The following is a 16,964-nucleotide window of genomic DNA, read 5'->3' as shown; positions in this document are numbered from 1 at the left end:
TTAAGTAATAAAAGGTTTGGGAAAAAAGTACGTTATTGAGAACCATGCAAGAATGAAAAATAGTAAATATTCGTTTGAGAATATTTAAATTATCATAATTTTGTTTTTTTTAATCAAATGAAAACGAATCAATGGATGTTATAAAATAAAATATTACAATATTAAATTTTGGATAATATAATTAATTATCTACTTGTGTAATAATTGTTTTTTACTATCTTTGCTTCAACAATTGTCCACGTCAGCAGCCCATTTGGTTTATTATACCATTAAAAGAAAAATCCCTTTAAATAAGATGGATCTAAAGTCAACATGAAAGTTTGACCAACTTATCACTACAAAAAATATATATAACATAATTGAATCCTACTATATTCCTGTGAAGATTCCTATGTTTGAAACAAAATGCAGTTCCTAAAACAATAAATGCACTTCAATTTTCTATGATTAAAAAGAAAATTAAAGGGTTAAAGAAAATCGATCCCGAAAAACCGAGGAAACAAAAAAAAAAAAAATCAAGTCGAAACGGACTCTAACCAATCAGAAGTAAATTCGTAAGCAACAAACGTAACAGCGCCAGCTGGCGCAGCTTTCACAATAGACGGAACGATGCCCTTGTAGAGCCCGGCCCAGCCCTCAGCCTGCATAATGCGAGTTAGCGCATCGTACATGTTTTTGTACGCATGGTGCTCGACTCTTGCTCCGTATCTTCTATCTCTCGGCAATCCTTCAACCTAAAAAGTTACAATCACGTAATACGTAAAGATTGTGTGTATATATATACACACACACATTCAAGTCTTGTTTTTATTTGCTTCGGATAATTAAGAAACCGTAGAAATGTTGATAATTGACACGCAGTGGAGTCAACATAGGGCTACGGGGGTCACGGCCCCTCCTCGGCTTCAAAAAAAAAATTGGAAAAGTTTTGGTCCTTTGTGTTGGCCTATTTACGAATTTAGTCCTATTATTAAATGCAATAACTTCGCAAATATAGTATAAATTGATTTCGGCGAGTTTGTTAGCTACATCATTAAACAAAGAGTAGAATCCAAAGTTCGAGTGAAATAGGACCAACAATGCCGATTTTGCACAATTATTGCATGTAAAATTGAAAAAGGATAACTTAAGGACTAAATTCCTAAATAGACTAACATAAAGGACCAAAATTACAATTTTCCCATAAAAAAAGGACAGAAAAAAAAAATCCGAAAGAAGAACTTCGACAGTGGAATAGAAATATACCTGAAATCTTTTCTTGACCACATCGAGTGGATGGCATACAGCTTTAGCACATGTTCCAGCAGCTAATCCACATAGGAATAGCTGGAAGCTCGATATTACATCGCCTCCTTCATTACCGTAAGGCGATTTATACCGATTATATACCTATAAGAGCGAGAAACACAAAGTCAAGATGAATCCGTCTTTGCTAATGTGTGTGTGTGTGTGCGTGCGTGAGAGAGAGAGAGAGAGAGAGAGAGAGAGAGAGAGAGAGAGAGAGAGAGAGAGAGAGAGAGAGAGAGAGAGAGAGAGAGAGAGAGAGAGAGAGAGAGAGAGAGAGAGAGAGAGAGAGAGAGAGAGAGAGAGAGAGAGAGAGAGAGAGAGAGAGAGAGAGAGAGAGTCACCATCATCCAGCGTTTAAACGTATCGTAGGTTCCAAATTGCAAACCAGCATAAGGAACAATCTCAAAAAGAGTCGGCGTAAGTCCAGCATATAGCCCACGAAAGCCACGTGTTTCAACTATGTCAACAAATGCCGACCTCATATTCGGATAAACCTGATCAACAACATTTTGAAAAAAACAGACAAAAAAAATGATCAAGAAAATAGCCACCTTTGCTTTCAGCAATTCCCAACTCGTTTACTCACTACTGTTGATAAATTAACGAATAACTTAGACCATATAATGATCCATCCTTAGTCGAAAGGGCAAAAGCATAATAATACCTTTGGTTCACCCTGTGAAGCTAAAATAGTTCTGAGAAGATCAAACGGATACGAACCAATAGTGGCGGCACATCCTGCTAAGGCCCCACTAACATACGAAAGATACGGACTTATATTGATATGGTCTTCTGCATAACGGAAACACAAAGAAATACGAAAATTAATCAAATTGACACGAATTAACCCAAAAAAAAAAATTACGAATAGGAACCGGAAATAGGTTCGCAAACCTGACTTAGAAGAACCGGAAGCTAACGTCTTCAATTTGTGTAAGACTGTAAACTGTATTGCAGTATACGGCATAACCATAAGTAGGGCTGGTACATTGCCCCTCCAAAATCCCTGTTAAATTACGAGAAAGATGAAATAATTAACGTAATGCAACAAAAAGTAAAGTGAAACTGAAGAAAACCGATTCTTGAAATCACACGATTGTGAGATATGCCATAATGACTAGAAATACGACCGTTTGCCGCTTATTTTGTCCCTTTTGTTTACTCTTATTCTGCCGAAATTAGATACTGTAATTAAGTTCTGAAATGAGGTTTTTAATTAAAACTTGCAGACGACTTCTCGATTCTGCTTCAGTTTTTTTCTCAGATTCGTAAATAGTACTAGAACTGACAGGGTACGAGCGATTAAGTGCTTAAGCTGTTCGAATCGCGTCTTTATTATCACAACACAAAATCCCTAGCAACCAAACGAAAAACGGAAGACTCTTACGAATCGTTCCAAAACAATAGCATTTACTTATTTTTTCAAATTTCCGATTCTTTCACGAAGATTACGCCACTATTTTTTGCACATAACGTAAGTATGGTAACACACATCTTTCGTCAAATGATTCCCCCAAATTTCAAAATCAAGAAAATCTAGCGAAATCAACTCTCGAACTGCGCCATAACACATATTTCTAAATTATCAAGAAACACATGTTTCGGTAATCTCTAAAGCATTGTGATCAAACATGGAGACTTTAGACATACCGAATAAACACATAAGAGAACAAAATATTAAACGGAAAACACCTTCTCGAGTTAAATTTAACAATATTAAAAAAAAATGCACAAAGAATCGATACCGGTAATCCTTCCTCCCTAAGTATGTCCTTGGAAGCTTGAACCATACCCGTATATTTCGACGGACCGTACACATCTCTACGAAGCAACGCCCATTGTGTAGTGGGTTCTAATTGAACCTACATATGACAAAAAACCCATCGCATATTAAAAAAAAAACGCGCGTTAATTGAACACGATAGCATTATAATCAAATCAAATAAAGTAATACTTCTGATCAACCATGAATGCAATAAATCAACCAATTCAAAGCTGAGTTTTTCAGAAATTAAAAATATCGAACCTGAAATCGGATTTTGATCACATCGAGCGGCGATGTAACGGTTCTAGAAATACCGCCGGAAATTGCGCCGGCGGAAGCATCAATTAAAGCCCTTTTCAGCTGCCCCGGTTCCTCCATTCCTCCTCCTTCAATACCAACACTTCAAAACCCTGCAATAAAAATACATAATTACAAATAAACCCCATTACTTTATTGCACCGCCAAATTCGTCCCCCAAAAATTCACCAGCAGCCAAAATTGGCACCGCCAACCACAAACAATTAAAAAAACAAAAAAACCCATAAGATAATATCATAATTAACATACCAAGTTGTCAGCTTACCCCAAAAAAATTGAGGCGAGGGTTTTTGAAGAAATAGGGGTATAATGGAATAAAAAGGGGATTTTTTTTATCAGAATAAAAAAGCATATACTGAGTAGCAGGAATTAAATGATTATAGATTTATTTCTATATAGAAAAATTTAAAAAGAAATTAAACCTGTAAAGAGTGGAGGAGGAGAGAATGGAAGCATTGAACACCTTTTCAATAGAGTCAAAAAAGAGTTTTGCTATTGTATATTTGTATGTATATATATTATATATAGGGTTTGTGCCGTGTTTGGGGGGACCTTGTCCAAAAGCTAAAATTGTGAAGTTAAAAGAAAGATTTGCAGGTTTATTCTTTTGACCAAATTAATTAATTGGGAATTAGAGGTCAACCTTTTTGTGCTATGGTGTTTTGTCCGTCTGAACTGTTAAATGTCGTTTCAATTTTATTAACGTTTTAGCTTCAAATGTGATTTTGACTTTTTTAGTCTGATTTTGGTAAAATTGAAAATATAGAAATCGTATGGTTAGCTTTCTAATTCATTATGAATCAGTTAGATTGGATATCGGACGATAAATTTATACATGAATGAGTTACATTTTAATTTTGAGATAACTAAAAATATTAAAATTGTAGTCAGTGTTTATTGATTCATGCATATATTTCTTATCGGACAACCAATTTTGAAGTTGGATTAGAATGCTAGTTCGAAGAACTACAATTTCCGTATTTTGAATTTTGTCAAATTCAGACTCTAAAATAGTCATAATCATATTTGTAATTAGAATAATATTATTAAAACTAAAACGACAATTGTCACATCTGAAGTTGGATTATTTGTTTGTATTTAAAAGTTGTAGTGTTTCGAAAGTCATTAAAAATTAATTTTAAAGATAATAACATTATAAATTGAAATTGCATAACGAAATTTAATTTTAATTTATTTTGGTAAAATATCTCAAATATAAAATATCTTTAAAAAATCAGTTAAAAGAATATTAGAAAATAATCCGATGTGGGTGTGGGCTTTATTGTGACGTGGCCTAGTTTAAATTATGGTACCAATTAGACTTGTTGGGATATCTATACATAATCTTGATTTGATTTTTCTTTGGATAATATTATTTGAAATTTATGGCCCAATAAAAAAATATTTGGCCCATTATCACTCGGACTACAGAAAAATATGTAAGAAATATAAAATATTATGTTGAAATAAAATTACTTGGCCCATTATCACTTTGAAATTTAAATTTTAGTTGGGGTCAAAATGAAATATTTCGAAAGATACTTTTCAATATTATTTTAATTTATATGTATAACTTTTGAGAGCCAAGAGTTGACTTGTCACACTTGCAAATATCAAATAGGCTTTTGGTAGTGGACCAACTATCTCTAAGCAATTAATTATCTTTTTTATTTTATATGTAAAAATAAGAAATGCCAGGTATCATGACATATTTCTAAAAAGAATATTAGATTATTAATATTAACAATTATTATTATATTAGTATTTTTTTCATCTTCTATTTTCTCAAATCACTTTCGTAGCAAATTCGATTTACAAATGCTCTAATAAAATCTTAATCCATTATGATAGTTTTTTAAAAAAAAAAAATTTGCAATTTATTTGTAAACAATTTATTTTGTAGTTAATATTCCTTTAAAATGTTAATTATTTCTTAAGAACAACAAATAAATTGAAAAAAGTATGAAAACTTACCGAAGCCACATAATTTAATTAGTTTTATGTTTTTTAATTGAATTTTATATCCATATTTGTAGGTGATGATGCTAAAGTTAGATCACCTTAAATAGTTGAACTAGGACGAGTTGAAAGAGCAAAGTAGATCACTGACTCACGAGCTTGATGATCTTGAGATACCTGCGATCATAGAACACGTAAACTAAGCCGGGAGTTGATCCGACGGAAACCCTCCAATGCTCAAGTCAGATGTGTGGATGATAGAAATAATCCTCAGAATACATGTTGTAGTATTGCTCAGATAATAGTCTGTACCTTAAGAAATGAGTTTAAACATTTATTTATACCTCATTGATTGGACTGAAGTTTAATTAGTTGAGATTGTCGAATCAAAATCTTATTTAAAGGTGATTGGACGTCGATTGTTGTGGTCTTCAATATTGGGCTCGTGGCCCAGTAGGTAAAATATTATAGGCCTATTGGATTGGCGCAATTAAGCATATCAGTGTAATATTAATGCAATGTGGTCATTTAAATTTCAACTAATTATTTTTTCTAACTACAATTTCATTACTACATATTAATATTTTCTTCACTTTTGCCTTTTACAATACTACCCCGGGACAAGAGAATTTCTAGTTATTTATTAAACTAATAAAAATTAAAAGGCCTAACCATGGTTAAGAAAGTAATTAGAGTTAAGGCCATGGAAGAAGGCACCAAGTTAGTTAGCCCCCATAAAACGTGTGTTAGCAGCGTTGACTTTATTTTATGATAACTGCGTAAGCGTTGACTTGAGCAGTTGTTAACACGTTCACGGCAAAGTTCATATATCTACCGCCTCGCCATTTACCTCACACTTGCAATCTCCGTTTTCTCTCTCTAAAACTCTTCCTTTTTTTCTCTCTCTAAAACTCTTCCTTTTTTTCTCTCTCTAAAACTCTTCCTCTTTTCTCTCTCTCTAAAACTCCAGATTTATTTGCAATCGATCTCGACAATGGATTACCGTAACCTGGAAATCACTCTCCAGGATGCAAAGGATCTGAACAAAGTCAACCTCATCTCGAAGATGGATGTATACGTCGTCGTTTCGATCTCCGGCGGGGATAAGAAATCGAAGCAGAAGACCAAGTCGCCGGTCGATCACGACGGGGACGCCAATCCGACGTGGAATTTCACGATGAATTTCAAAGTGGATGAGTCCGGGCTGCAGGCGAACCGCCTCACTCTCGATTTCAAGCTCGTGTGCGAACGCGCTCTGGGGGATAAAGACGTCGGTGAAGTGAGCGTGCCGATCAAAGAGCTTCTCGATTCTCCGGCGAGGCCTGGCGGCGACGGCAAGCATTTCGTGAGCTACCAGGTCAGGAAGCCCAACGGAAAGCCCAAAGGCCAGATCGCCTTTTCGTATCAATTGAGCGAAAAAATCGCCGGCGCCGCTTCGGATCCGTACGGATCGGTGGCTCCGTCTGGTAAGACCGGGTCCGAACCCGTATCGTCGTACCCGGCTGGATCCGGTTCTGTTTATCCCCCACCCGGATCTTACCCACCTGGATCCGGTTCTTATTATTCCGCACCTGGATCGTACGCGCCGCCGACTGGATACCCTTCAGCGGAGGGAACTGGGCATTATCCACCACCAGCTCCGTACCCTGCAACCGAGGGCGGCGGACATTATCCACCGCCGGCTGGTTATCCACCATCTGGTAGCGCTCCGCCGGCAGGTTATCCACCACCTGGTAGCGCTCCGCCAGCTGGTTACCCACCATCTGGTAGTGGTCCGCCGCTAGGTTATACACCATCTGGTGGCGGTCCGCCGGCAGGATATGGGTACGCGCCTCCGCCGGCCTATGGGTACCCACCGCCTCCACAGGGTGGGTACGGGTATCCTCCTCAGCAGGCGGGGTATGGGTACGCGCCGCCGCAGCAGGTGGTGAAGCCGCCGAAGAAGAATAAGTTTGGGGGGATGGGATTAGGGGCTGGGCTTCTCGGAGGTGCAATTGGTGGACTCTTGATCGGAGATATGATTTCCGATGGTGTTGATTTTGATTGCGGCGGAATGGATTTTTGATTTTGTTAATCTCTTTTTTTTTCTTTTTTTTTTTTTTTTTTTTTTCTTTTTCTGTTCATGGAATTGTTAATTAAGAAACTTTAATTTGAATGAATGAATGATTTTGGATGTGGATAGTTAATAAATTTGGTGGGAATATAATTTGCATTTCTTTTTCATTTTTGTAATTTTCTTTTGGTTTTTGTGTAAGATATATTTGACATAAAGCTTTTATTTATTTATTATTCTTTTAAGGAAAAATTAAATGGAACCGCATCCTCTTATAATTGAACGGTCGGAAATCGAAATGGAATTTTCGAATTCCGCCAATTCTGACCGAGTGAAATATAAATTTGGAACCATTTATTTCATTCTGATTATTTGAAGTTCCGACTTTCCCTTTTTTCGACTTTTTTTGGAACAAAATCGGAATTGTATATATAATTTTCAAAAATTCCGATTTCCGATCCAACAAGTATAATTTAGAACTAGGGATATAAATCAGAAGACATGACTAGAACCAACCATTTCTTAGAAAAAGAGAGAAATAAAATTGAAAGTGAAAAACTAATTCTAACTTCATTCCAAAACAAATTACAAGAAAGCCGAAATTCTTGTAAATGAAATGAAATTTTGTATAAAAAACCGGAACAAAAGCAATTGTTAGAATGTTATTTTTTTCGAATTGCCGGAATTATTTACAAAAATTAAAACCGGATCGAAAATCAAAACACGGTAAAAAAAATTCGGAAAAATCGAAAATCAGAATTATCATTTCTTATTTAAAAAAATTCAAAATGTAAATAGTTTCATTTTCGAACAAGCCCAACAATCAACATAGGCCATATCATATATATGCACCGAGTTGTAAGCCCATCTTAACTCACCGGTCCATACATTTCAAATACCTAAACCTCTACAAACAAAAACCCTAATTCAAAAAATTCCCAAATTCCCCCAAAACCCTAGAAATCGGCTGTCGTCTTCAACCATGAGACCTCTCGACGAGAACGAAACCACAGCAGTTTTCAACAAACTGCACAAATTCGTCGGCAACAACCTCAAGAACATCGTGTTAGACGCCCAATCGAACGAAGGACCCGATTCCAAACCCGGCCGCTACTGTTTCCGCCTCCAGAAGAACCGGGTCTACTACGTCTCCGAATCCCTAATCAAGCGCGCCACCAACGTCAAGCGCGAGAAGCTCGTCTCGCTCGGCACGCAAATCGGCAAGTTCACCAAGGTCGGTAAATTCCAGCTCACGATCCAAAGCTTGAATCTTCTGGCGGCGAACGCGAAGCACAAGGTGTGGCTGAAGCCCACTTCTGAAATGAGTTTCCTGTACGGCAACAGCGTGCTGAAAGGCGGGTTGGGTAGGATTACGGAGAATATTCAGGTGAACGATGGCGTTGTTGTCTTTTCGATGTCGGATGTGCCGTTGGGATTCGGGGATGCCGCCAAGAGCACCGTCGATTGTCGGAAAATGGACCCGAATGGAATTGTCGTGCATCGACATGCTGATATCGGCGAGTATTTGAGGATGGAGGATGATCTTTAAAGCTTTCGGCTTTTCGGTAATTTTGCTAGTGAATTTTTGGAAATTTGGGCTGCGATTGATTATGTTATATTTTTTACGTTTTGTGTTGGTGAATGTTGGTTCGATTTTATATTTTCGTTTAATCTATTTTGGCCGGTCGATATTTGATATTGAATGTGTGTTTTTATTGTCTGATGAAAGTGTGTGGTACTGCTGTATACTCGTAATTTTGTTGATTAATGCGAATGGTATTCAAATTTGCCGATTATGTTATTTTGATTGATAAAATGTGAAGTCGTAGTGTTGTGTACTCGATAATCGTCCACAATTAGGAATTAAAGATTCAAAGTCGTAATCTTTATTCCGAATTTCATGCTCTTGAAATTTATATCTGATGAAGTGTCTCTTAATTTTGTTGATTAATGTGAATTTTATTAGGAGCTCCAATGACTCGTTTACTTGCGATTCACGGATCTTTACGATTTCCGTGAAAGGATTTGAATTTTTGGTCATTTCTGTGTAGTAATGTAATTTGCTTGATAAACGTTTAAGTCGTATTTTTGCGGTCTTGATAATTGTGTGAACAATTTTACTCGTTCGGTAAAGTTTTCGAGTGGTGTACCGAATTTTGTGCTCTTGAAATTCAAATTCCCGTTTCTTTACGAGCAGTATGTTTTACGAACTTCTGTTTTACTGCTTATTACAAAAGCTCGACCGAAGAAGCTCTCGTGGTTTTGTTTTGATCGTGTAATAGCACACACCCTCTGTTTCGTAAAGTCCGATAAAGGCACAGCATGATGTTATGCTTTTGTGAAATTTACGTATCCGATTTTTAAACTACATCATTTTGATACAAAATGAAGCACTAATCCCAGTCACTGTCAATCAATTAGGGGATGATTTCAAGAAAATTCTTCCTGTTTTTTTTTTTCCTCAATGGAATAATTCTCTAAGGCCTTGTTTGGCTGGTATAATTAAGGTCACTTGATTTAATAGTAGAAGTTCAGAACATGTTCCAAATTAAATATTATTGTAATACTAGTAGATACTCTTTATCCTTTGCGATTAATTTTGTAGGTGGTGATTAAATTAAAAATTAAGATATGATTATTGTTAAATTAATGATTTTAACACTAGATTAAATGCAAAAAAATCGAACATCTTACTAAATAAATAATTTGGTTAGTGATTAGTGAACGAATTCAATCGAATTTAATGTGAATTAATCCGATATACGTAACCTAACGAGGTCTTATTCTAAAGTTTATCCTTATTCTCATAATTTTTAATAATAAATAAAGAATAGCATAAAAACCTAATTAATGAAAGATATACTTAACAATTCCCCCTTTTGCCACTAATATTCACTTTGTGTTTTGTGGAAAATAAGATAACCTTCTTTTTTCTTTTCTAAAATTGGGGAAGAAAAATTCTAACCAATCACTAAACAAATTCCTTTAAGAAAAATCATCACTTTTTCGCATTCCAATTAGGTTTAGGGTTTCATTTTCTTGCTAAAAATAACATTGGAGAATAAATTCCTACGTTGAAAATTAAATTGAATTTTCTTAGAGAAATTCCATTCGATTTTTACTTTTTTTCTAAATTAATTTATTATGATTATTTATCTAAAAATGAGTGAATAATCTGATCTTTGATTTTGACATGTGCATGAGGTTTGCACGTGACACGAACCTGAATACTATTACCATATATATTATGTGATCTTTATACATTTTATCTAATTTGAACTTTATTTTGATTTTATTTTTTATTTTTTCTCTTTTACGATGCAAACGGACAAAAATACGTATCGACAAAGGAAATATTTGCTATACATAAATAAAAATATTCGGTGCGTGTATCGACACGTATAATAAGATTCGAGATATATCTAACTTTGAATATAATGTATATACAGATCGATACATATAAGGTGGTGGTCCTATATATATTGAAATATATGTCATAATTCATCATATTCGGATAAATTGACAAAATCTTTGTATTGACAACGGCTTTGTTTGGTGTTGGTCGGGTTCGTTAGGATCATTGGATCATCGTTTCACGACTGAACTTTCAAACACACACACAAATACGTGTGCGTGTGTGTGTCTGTATGTATAAATATAGATACAGAATCAAGAATCCCTTTTTTATTTATGGTCCGATCCAAAGAACTTATCCAATGTTATAAATCACCCCATTCATTCACAGCTTGCTGAATAGAAATATTCCATTTTTTAATTTTCTGGATAAATTTCATCAAACTTTATGCATGTCAGTTATTATGGTTCATATATAGTAAATAACATGTTTTTATTTGCAGGAGATTTTATATATACGTATATACATCACTAATGGATAAATATGGTACATATGAATATATTTATAATTCTTGCTACATGGATACAAAAATTAAAAGAAAATTAATAACAACAAAAAAAGGTCATTTTCCCCTGGCTTTTTTCGTTTGTTTTCGTCGAAAAAGTATTATTGATGACGAGGACTTCAAGAATCGCAAAATGTAATATTCTCCCATATAGGGGTGGGGTTTTTACGAGAATAATTTAAAGTCGGATTCTTTGCCATCCGAATACATTTTTTTTCATTAATTTTTCAAAAAATATAAGGTCACAAATTATAATAGTATGCCCTCCCAAAAAAAAAATAACAAAAAAAAATTATAATTTGTTTATTTTTCATAGAATGGTCTTTATACAAATTAATTATTTGTATTATATCTAATATAAAAAGTCAATTTTTTATTTGTTTATTCGAATTATACTAATTTCAAGAAGAAGAAAAAAAGTGTGAATATAATTATTATATATATATATATATATGGCCAATACATATTCCTATTTATGTTCACATTAACAAACCTATAGTATATGTCTTTCTTTATTGACTAGACCACGTGATCGACAACCTCTCTTGAGTATATTTCCAAAATAGAATATCATATTTGCATCCTCAATTTCTCTTAATGCCAAACACGCCCTTACTTATAATATATACTTTTTTTTTTGTTTTGATAAGATCTTATAATATATACTTCTCTATCATAATATTATTATCAAAAAAAAAAAAGCATCAAAAAACACAAATAATATTCCCATCTCTCCTATATAAACTCATGCTTCAAAATCCCATATATTCAAAACAACATTATTCCCAAAACACCCCTCTCTCTCTCTCTCTCTCTCTCTCTCTCTCTCTCTCTCTCTCTCTCTCTCTCTCTCTCTCTCTCTCTCTCTCTCTCTCTCTCTCTCTCTCTTAAAATATAATGTCTGGTGTATGGGTGTTCAAGAATGGAGTTCTGAGGCTAGTGGAGAACCCTAGCGACTGTTCGTCGAGGCGGAAGCTGCTAGTACACGTGGCATCGGGAGAAGCAATTACATCATATTCAGTTCTGGAGAGAAAATTGTTTAGTCTTGGTTGGGAGAGATACTATGATGAACCTGAGCTCTTACAGTACCATAAAAGGTCAACGGTCCACCTCATTTCTCTCCCCAGAGATTTCAACAAGTTCAAGTCCATTCACATGTACGATATCGTCGTCAAGAATCGAAACGAATTCGAAGTTCGAGATTTCTGATTATTTATAATTATAATTAATTAAAATATTTTTTTTTTAATTTTTTTTTATGAAGTTGATGATGATGATTAGTGATATATAAGTTTGGTTTGGAGCTAGGGTTTCTGCATGTGGATTTTTGTTTTTAAGGTTGTGTATTATTAATTAGTTTGTAAAGTGTGCTTTGTGTTATAAGTTCAAGAATTGTGTGAATAAATTAAAGGTTGTAATTAATTAATTTTAATATTGTTTTAATATAATTAATTAATTGTGCAAAATATTTATTGATTTGTTCCTTTGTTCTTTTGCTTTAATGAGGAATGGGATTGGAAAAAAAAAATATAAATATATAAACAAGCATGGGTGATGACACGTGTCATTGAACAAATGGATCTTTGGTCCCAATACTTTTGAGGAAGCAAATCTTTGATAATTAGTTTCTTGTTCAAGTGTATAATTAGAAGGGAAAAATACTAATTAATTAGCACTATTAGCACTAGATTATAGAGTTTAATAATTTGGTCTAAGTACACTCTAACAAATAATTTTCATGTTTATTTTTCATTATAAGATATATATAATATATTTATACACAAAATCAAAAACACATACACACATCCATGTATAGTTGGCAAAAATATCTTCTAATTCTGTACTAGAAATCCACACGAAGGAAAAATATTGAAAATCTGTGCGTGTGTGTGTGTTTAATTATATATATATACACACAAAAGAAATGTGCCTACCACCAAGTTTAATTATAAAACTAAATAAATATATATATATATATATATATATATGTATTAAAATAATAATAATAATGTTCTTGATTTTAACTCAGACGCCCTGAAAGAATCCCAAAACATGTAATGTACGTGTCTACCTAATATATCTCAGCTGGCCTGGATCCTCAAAATCTGCTCATAAATGTGTTTTTGTGTGTGTGTGTGTGTGTGAGAGAGAGAGAGAGAGAGAGAGAGATTGACTAAGGAAGATATATACATAAATGTGTAATATAAAGTTGACCTAGCTAATATGTAAAAGCCCACTCCTTACTCGAATGGGCTACTGTGACATTTCCCTCTCCTTCTCAGTAATCATCTCTCTCTCTCTCTCTCTCTCTCTCTCTCTCTCTATATATATATATATATATATATATATATATATATATATATATATATATATGTATATATATAATAAAATAAAATAGAATTGAAGAAATTAAAATAAATGAATAAATATATATGAATATAATTTCTTATCATCATATCCACAAAGTATGGGGCAAAGAGAGTTCTCCATTTCTCCATTTTTGACTGCTTTCCATCTTTTGTCACACTCATATCCAATGCATCAACTTTTTCCAATTTGCATGAAATTTTAAAAAATAATTATTTTAATTTAATTTTCTCACTGCCAAAAATATTTATTGTTTCTTGATTTTCTGGCAATAATATCTCCATCAATTATACCTTTCCCTATCCCACAATATGGTACTCTGATTCTTCACCCCCCACCCCCACCCCCACACACACTCAATGTGTAAAAAAGGTGTATTCTTTTGCTAAAAATGCATTTTCTTGGTTCTTGGCAACTTCTTAATTATTCATTAGTTGGAATATTAGTTCCATTTCAGAAAACTTACTCATGAATACTACTAGCACTAGTGTATATACATACACACACACACACACATATAAATATATATATTATATTATTACTTACAAATATATATATATATATGTAATTAAAAAAGAATATTGAGAGAAGGTTCTTGAGAACCCATTAAGACAAATTAAAAATCAAGTATTATAAAATTGTGTAGCATTTATTCACTATGGCCAAGGTACAAAACTTATGCTTTGCAATAAAAGGTTAACTTTATTGCATTTATTAATAACAAAGAACCTAGTTCTAATCATAAAAGAAGAACAAAGTAATCCCATATATATAATTAATATACATAGCTTGTTTAATTTGCTTGCTTACATATTTATATTCTCCAAAAAAAAAAAAATTCCATATACCCTATATATATCCACACTATATATATCTCTCTCTCCATATTCACCACCTCAAACAATTTCATCTACTATTCCTACATCCCTTTTCAATAATAATCTCGAAAAAAAAAATAAAAAAAAATGTCGGGTGTTTGGGTGTTCAAAAACGGGGTGGTTCGACTAGTTGAGAACGCGGGGGAGTGCCATAGCAAGAAAATGCTGGTCCACGTTAACTCGAAGGAGGTGATCACGTCGTATTCTATCCTCGAACGGAAACTATCGGCCCTCGGATGGGAGAGGTACTACGATGACCCCGAGCTTCTCCAGTTCCACAAGAGATCAACCGTTCATCTCATTTCGCTCCCTAGGGATTTCAACAAGTTCAAATCGATCCACATGTACGACATCGTCGTCAAGAATCGGAACGAGTTCGAAGTTAGGGATACGCAGTGATGCATTTATGATTATTTATTTGGTTTAATCATAAGTGTTTGTTTGTGATTGGTTGCAATTAGGTTATGTTAAGAGTGTGGTCTTGTGTGTATTTTTAATTTTTTTTGATTTTTTTAATTTGTGTAGTATGCAAAGGTTGTCTAGATTTTGAAATGTTTTGTGTGTTCTTTGAAGTGATGATGTACTTGTGATTTTTTTTCATAATTCGGAAGTGAGTTTATTACAATGATCTATATTAATTAGTTTCATTAAATAATGCTCTATTTTATTAAAAATAATGTCCAACAAAAATATAAATTGGAGCATCTTGGGTTCGAACTCACTGATTTTCGATATTTAGATTATCCAAATAAGAAAAATCAATACGACCCCTCATCCTTAAGTTTGAAAATATATATATCTATAATTTTCGGGAATTTAGCGGGAAGGGTACCCGCTGTAAACGCATAATGTTCACGGAGATGGGGATTTTTACGGTGATGGAGATTTTAAAGGGATTGCAAAACTCGCCCCATATCCACCCCTAAATACGCGTCCGATCATGTACATTGATGATATTAAATATTAATAAAAAAATCTAAATAAAGTTTAAATTTAGACGGTTCAAAACTTTTTAGTGAGACGTATGTATACATAGATGTGTATATATAATTCAATTTTAATTGATTTATTGCATAATTAAATGACTTGGTTGGGCAGATTCTAAGTTAAAGACCTCTTTACCTTTTTGACAAAGATGCTTCAAAAGAGTTGTTCATTTTCCACCCCCCAAAAGGGAAGAAGTTTACAATAATAATAAACTACAATTTTTATTTTTATTTTTTAGAATTATTATTATTTTATAGGTAAATTACAAACACCCCCTTAGGTATTGTCAATTTACAAAAAAAACCCTCTTGTTTGGATAATTACATCTACCCCCTCAACTATGTTTTTTTTCTTACACCTCCACCCTTATGGTGTCAAATTCAACATAATCATCTAGATTTCATTGAATAGTTTGTACTCGTTTTGTGTAGAATTACAGTTTCTGATGCACTACAATCTGATATATACAAGCCAAAAAACACATATTATGATCATCTTGCTTTAAAATGTAGAGTTCGAATGGGATAAAACGGGTACAAAAGTGATAATATTCTATATAATATCGAAGATTCCACTAAATTTGAGGAGTTGAGGGGGTGGTTGTAATTATCCAAACAAGAGGGGGGTTTTGTAATTTGATCATACCTCAGGGGTGATTGTAATTTACCCTTATTTTATTTATTGTTTATTTAAAAAAAAAAAAAAAAAGAAGAAGAAGAAGGTATATTTTGGGTTCCATCTCTAGTATAAGATTCTTCTTTAATTAATTTTGGTAATAGAACAAGTGCTCCATGCAGCGCCCACCATAATTTCTGGAATTATGATTCACTCCATTCCCACAAAAATTGTGACTTTTATGCCACTCTTATTATTAAACAAACAAAAGGGAATTTTACAAATTCGATAAATTAGGCAAAATTGTGACTCTTGCGTCCCGCATGATTATTAATTAAATCTCGTCAACATTTAGCAAATAAAGTCAATGCCCAAAAAACCCCAACATGACTAATTACGGCCACCTTAGTTAAGTTATCATCAAATTACGAAAAATCCCCTCTTATTTAGGTAATTACAGTTACCCATCAACTATATGTTATCTTACGGAAAAACTCCTCCAGATGACAGAAATTTTGATACGCCAACATTTCTTACCATCTACCAAATTGAATATACAATTTGGTGATTTAGCCATACAGTGAGCTTTCATCAAATTAATTTTGAAGTATTTAATTAAAGTAATCAAATTTCTAATAAAATAATAATTGAAATTAGAATTGATGGGGTGCGCCAGGCCGAAGCAGTAGTGCAACGCTAAGGCAACGCTCGAAGGCCCAGATAGCAAGCTACTTAGTGGGCCCACATATCAGATATTAAACTGATAAGAACAGATACTACACTTGATCTTAGCCAAAAGGCCGAGAAAGGTATGC

General features: G+C 33.7%; 5 protein-coding genes and 1 pseudogene across 7 annotated transcripts; 4 read left to right on the top strand and 2 right to left on the bottom strand.

The window, feature by feature from the left end:
- Positions 1 to 269: 269 nt before the first annotated feature.
- Positions 270 to 3,909, bottom strand: LOC105948589 (mitochondrial thiamine diphosphate carrier 2). 2 transcript variants are annotated; one of them, XM_012971812.2, is made up of 8 exons: positions 3,793 to 3,909; positions 3,314 to 3,462; positions 3,033 to 3,149; positions 2,182 to 2,293; positions 1,952 to 2,079; positions 1,629 to 1,781; positions 1,246 to 1,389; positions 270 to 734 (listed from the first exon to the last, which is right to left on the bottom strand). In XM_012971812.2, exons 2-8 carry the CDS (start codon positions 3,428 to 3,430, stop codon positions 516 to 518), a joined length of 990 nt encoding a protein of 329 aa, XP_012827266.1. In that variant the 5' UTR covers positions 3,431 to 3,462; positions 3,793 to 3,909; the 3' UTR covers positions 270 to 515. The 2 variants fall into 2 exon arrangements, with proteins under 2 accessions (XP_012827266.1, XP_088676661.1); XM_088820535.1 differs by having other exon boundaries at positions 3,620 to 3,807.
- A 2,174-nt stretch (positions 3,910 to 6,083) lies between these two features.
- Positions 6,084 to 7,552, top strand: LOC105949323 (uncharacterized). 2 transcript variants are annotated; one of them, XM_088820534.1, is made up of 2 exons: positions 6,190 to 7,026; positions 7,060 to 7,552. In XM_088820534.1, the coding sequence occupies exons 1-2, from the start codon at positions 6,324 to 6,326 to the stop codon at positions 7,392 to 7,394; spliced, it is 1,038 nt and encodes a 345-aa protein (XP_088676660.1). In that variant the 5' UTR covers positions 6,190 to 6,323; the 3' UTR covers positions 7,395 to 7,552. The 2 variants fall into 2 exon arrangements, with proteins under 2 accessions (XP_012828069.2, XP_088676660.1); XM_012972615.2 differs by having other exon boundaries at positions 6,084 to 7,552.
- Positions 7,553 to 8,258: 706 nt separating this feature from the next.
- Positions 8,259 to 9,169, top strand: LOC105949641 (RNA binding protein). The gene has a single exon (XM_012972960.2). It carries the CDS (start codon positions 8,365 to 8,367, stop codon positions 8,929 to 8,931), a length of 567 nt encoding a protein of 188 aa, XP_012828414.1. The 5' UTR covers positions 8,259 to 8,364; the 3' UTR covers positions 8,932 to 9,169.
- A 2,907-nt stretch (positions 9,170 to 12,076) lies between these two features.
- On the top strand, positions 12,077 to 12,605 carry LOC105949652 (flowering-promoting factor 1-like protein 3). The gene has a single exon (XM_012972971.2). The coding sequence runs from the start codon at positions 12,200 to 12,202 to the stop codon at positions 12,509 to 12,511; it is 312 nt and encodes a 103-aa protein (XP_012828425.2). The 5' UTR covers positions 12,077 to 12,199; the 3' UTR covers positions 12,512 to 12,605.
- A 1,842-nt stretch (positions 12,606 to 14,447) lies between these two features.
- LOC105949663 (flowering-promoting factor 1-like protein 3) lies at positions 14,448 to 15,172 on the top strand. Its single transcript, XM_012972981.2, has one exon. It carries the CDS (start codon positions 14,635 to 14,637, stop codon positions 14,944 to 14,946), a length of 312 nt encoding a protein of 103 aa, XP_012828435.1. The 5' UTR covers positions 14,448 to 14,634; the 3' UTR covers positions 14,947 to 15,172.
- A 1,639-nt stretch (positions 15,173 to 16,811) lies between these two features.
- On the bottom strand, positions 16,812 to 16,962 carry LOC148768951 (U2 spliceosomal RNA; annotated as a pseudogene).
- Between the last annotated feature and the right edge of the window lie 2 nt (positions 16,963 to 16,964).

The sequence above is a fragment of the Erythranthe guttata genome, chromosome 7 (assembly GCF_056151865.1).
Source record: "Erythranthe guttata isolate IM_541 chromosome 7, IM_541, whole genome shotgun sequence".
Taxonomy (NCBI): domain Eukaryota; kingdom Viridiplantae; phylum Streptophyta; class Magnoliopsida; order Lamiales; family Phrymaceae; genus Erythranthe; species Erythranthe guttata.
Note: the sequence above shows the minus strand (reverse complement) of the source record. Positions and strands in the feature narration are given on the sequence as shown.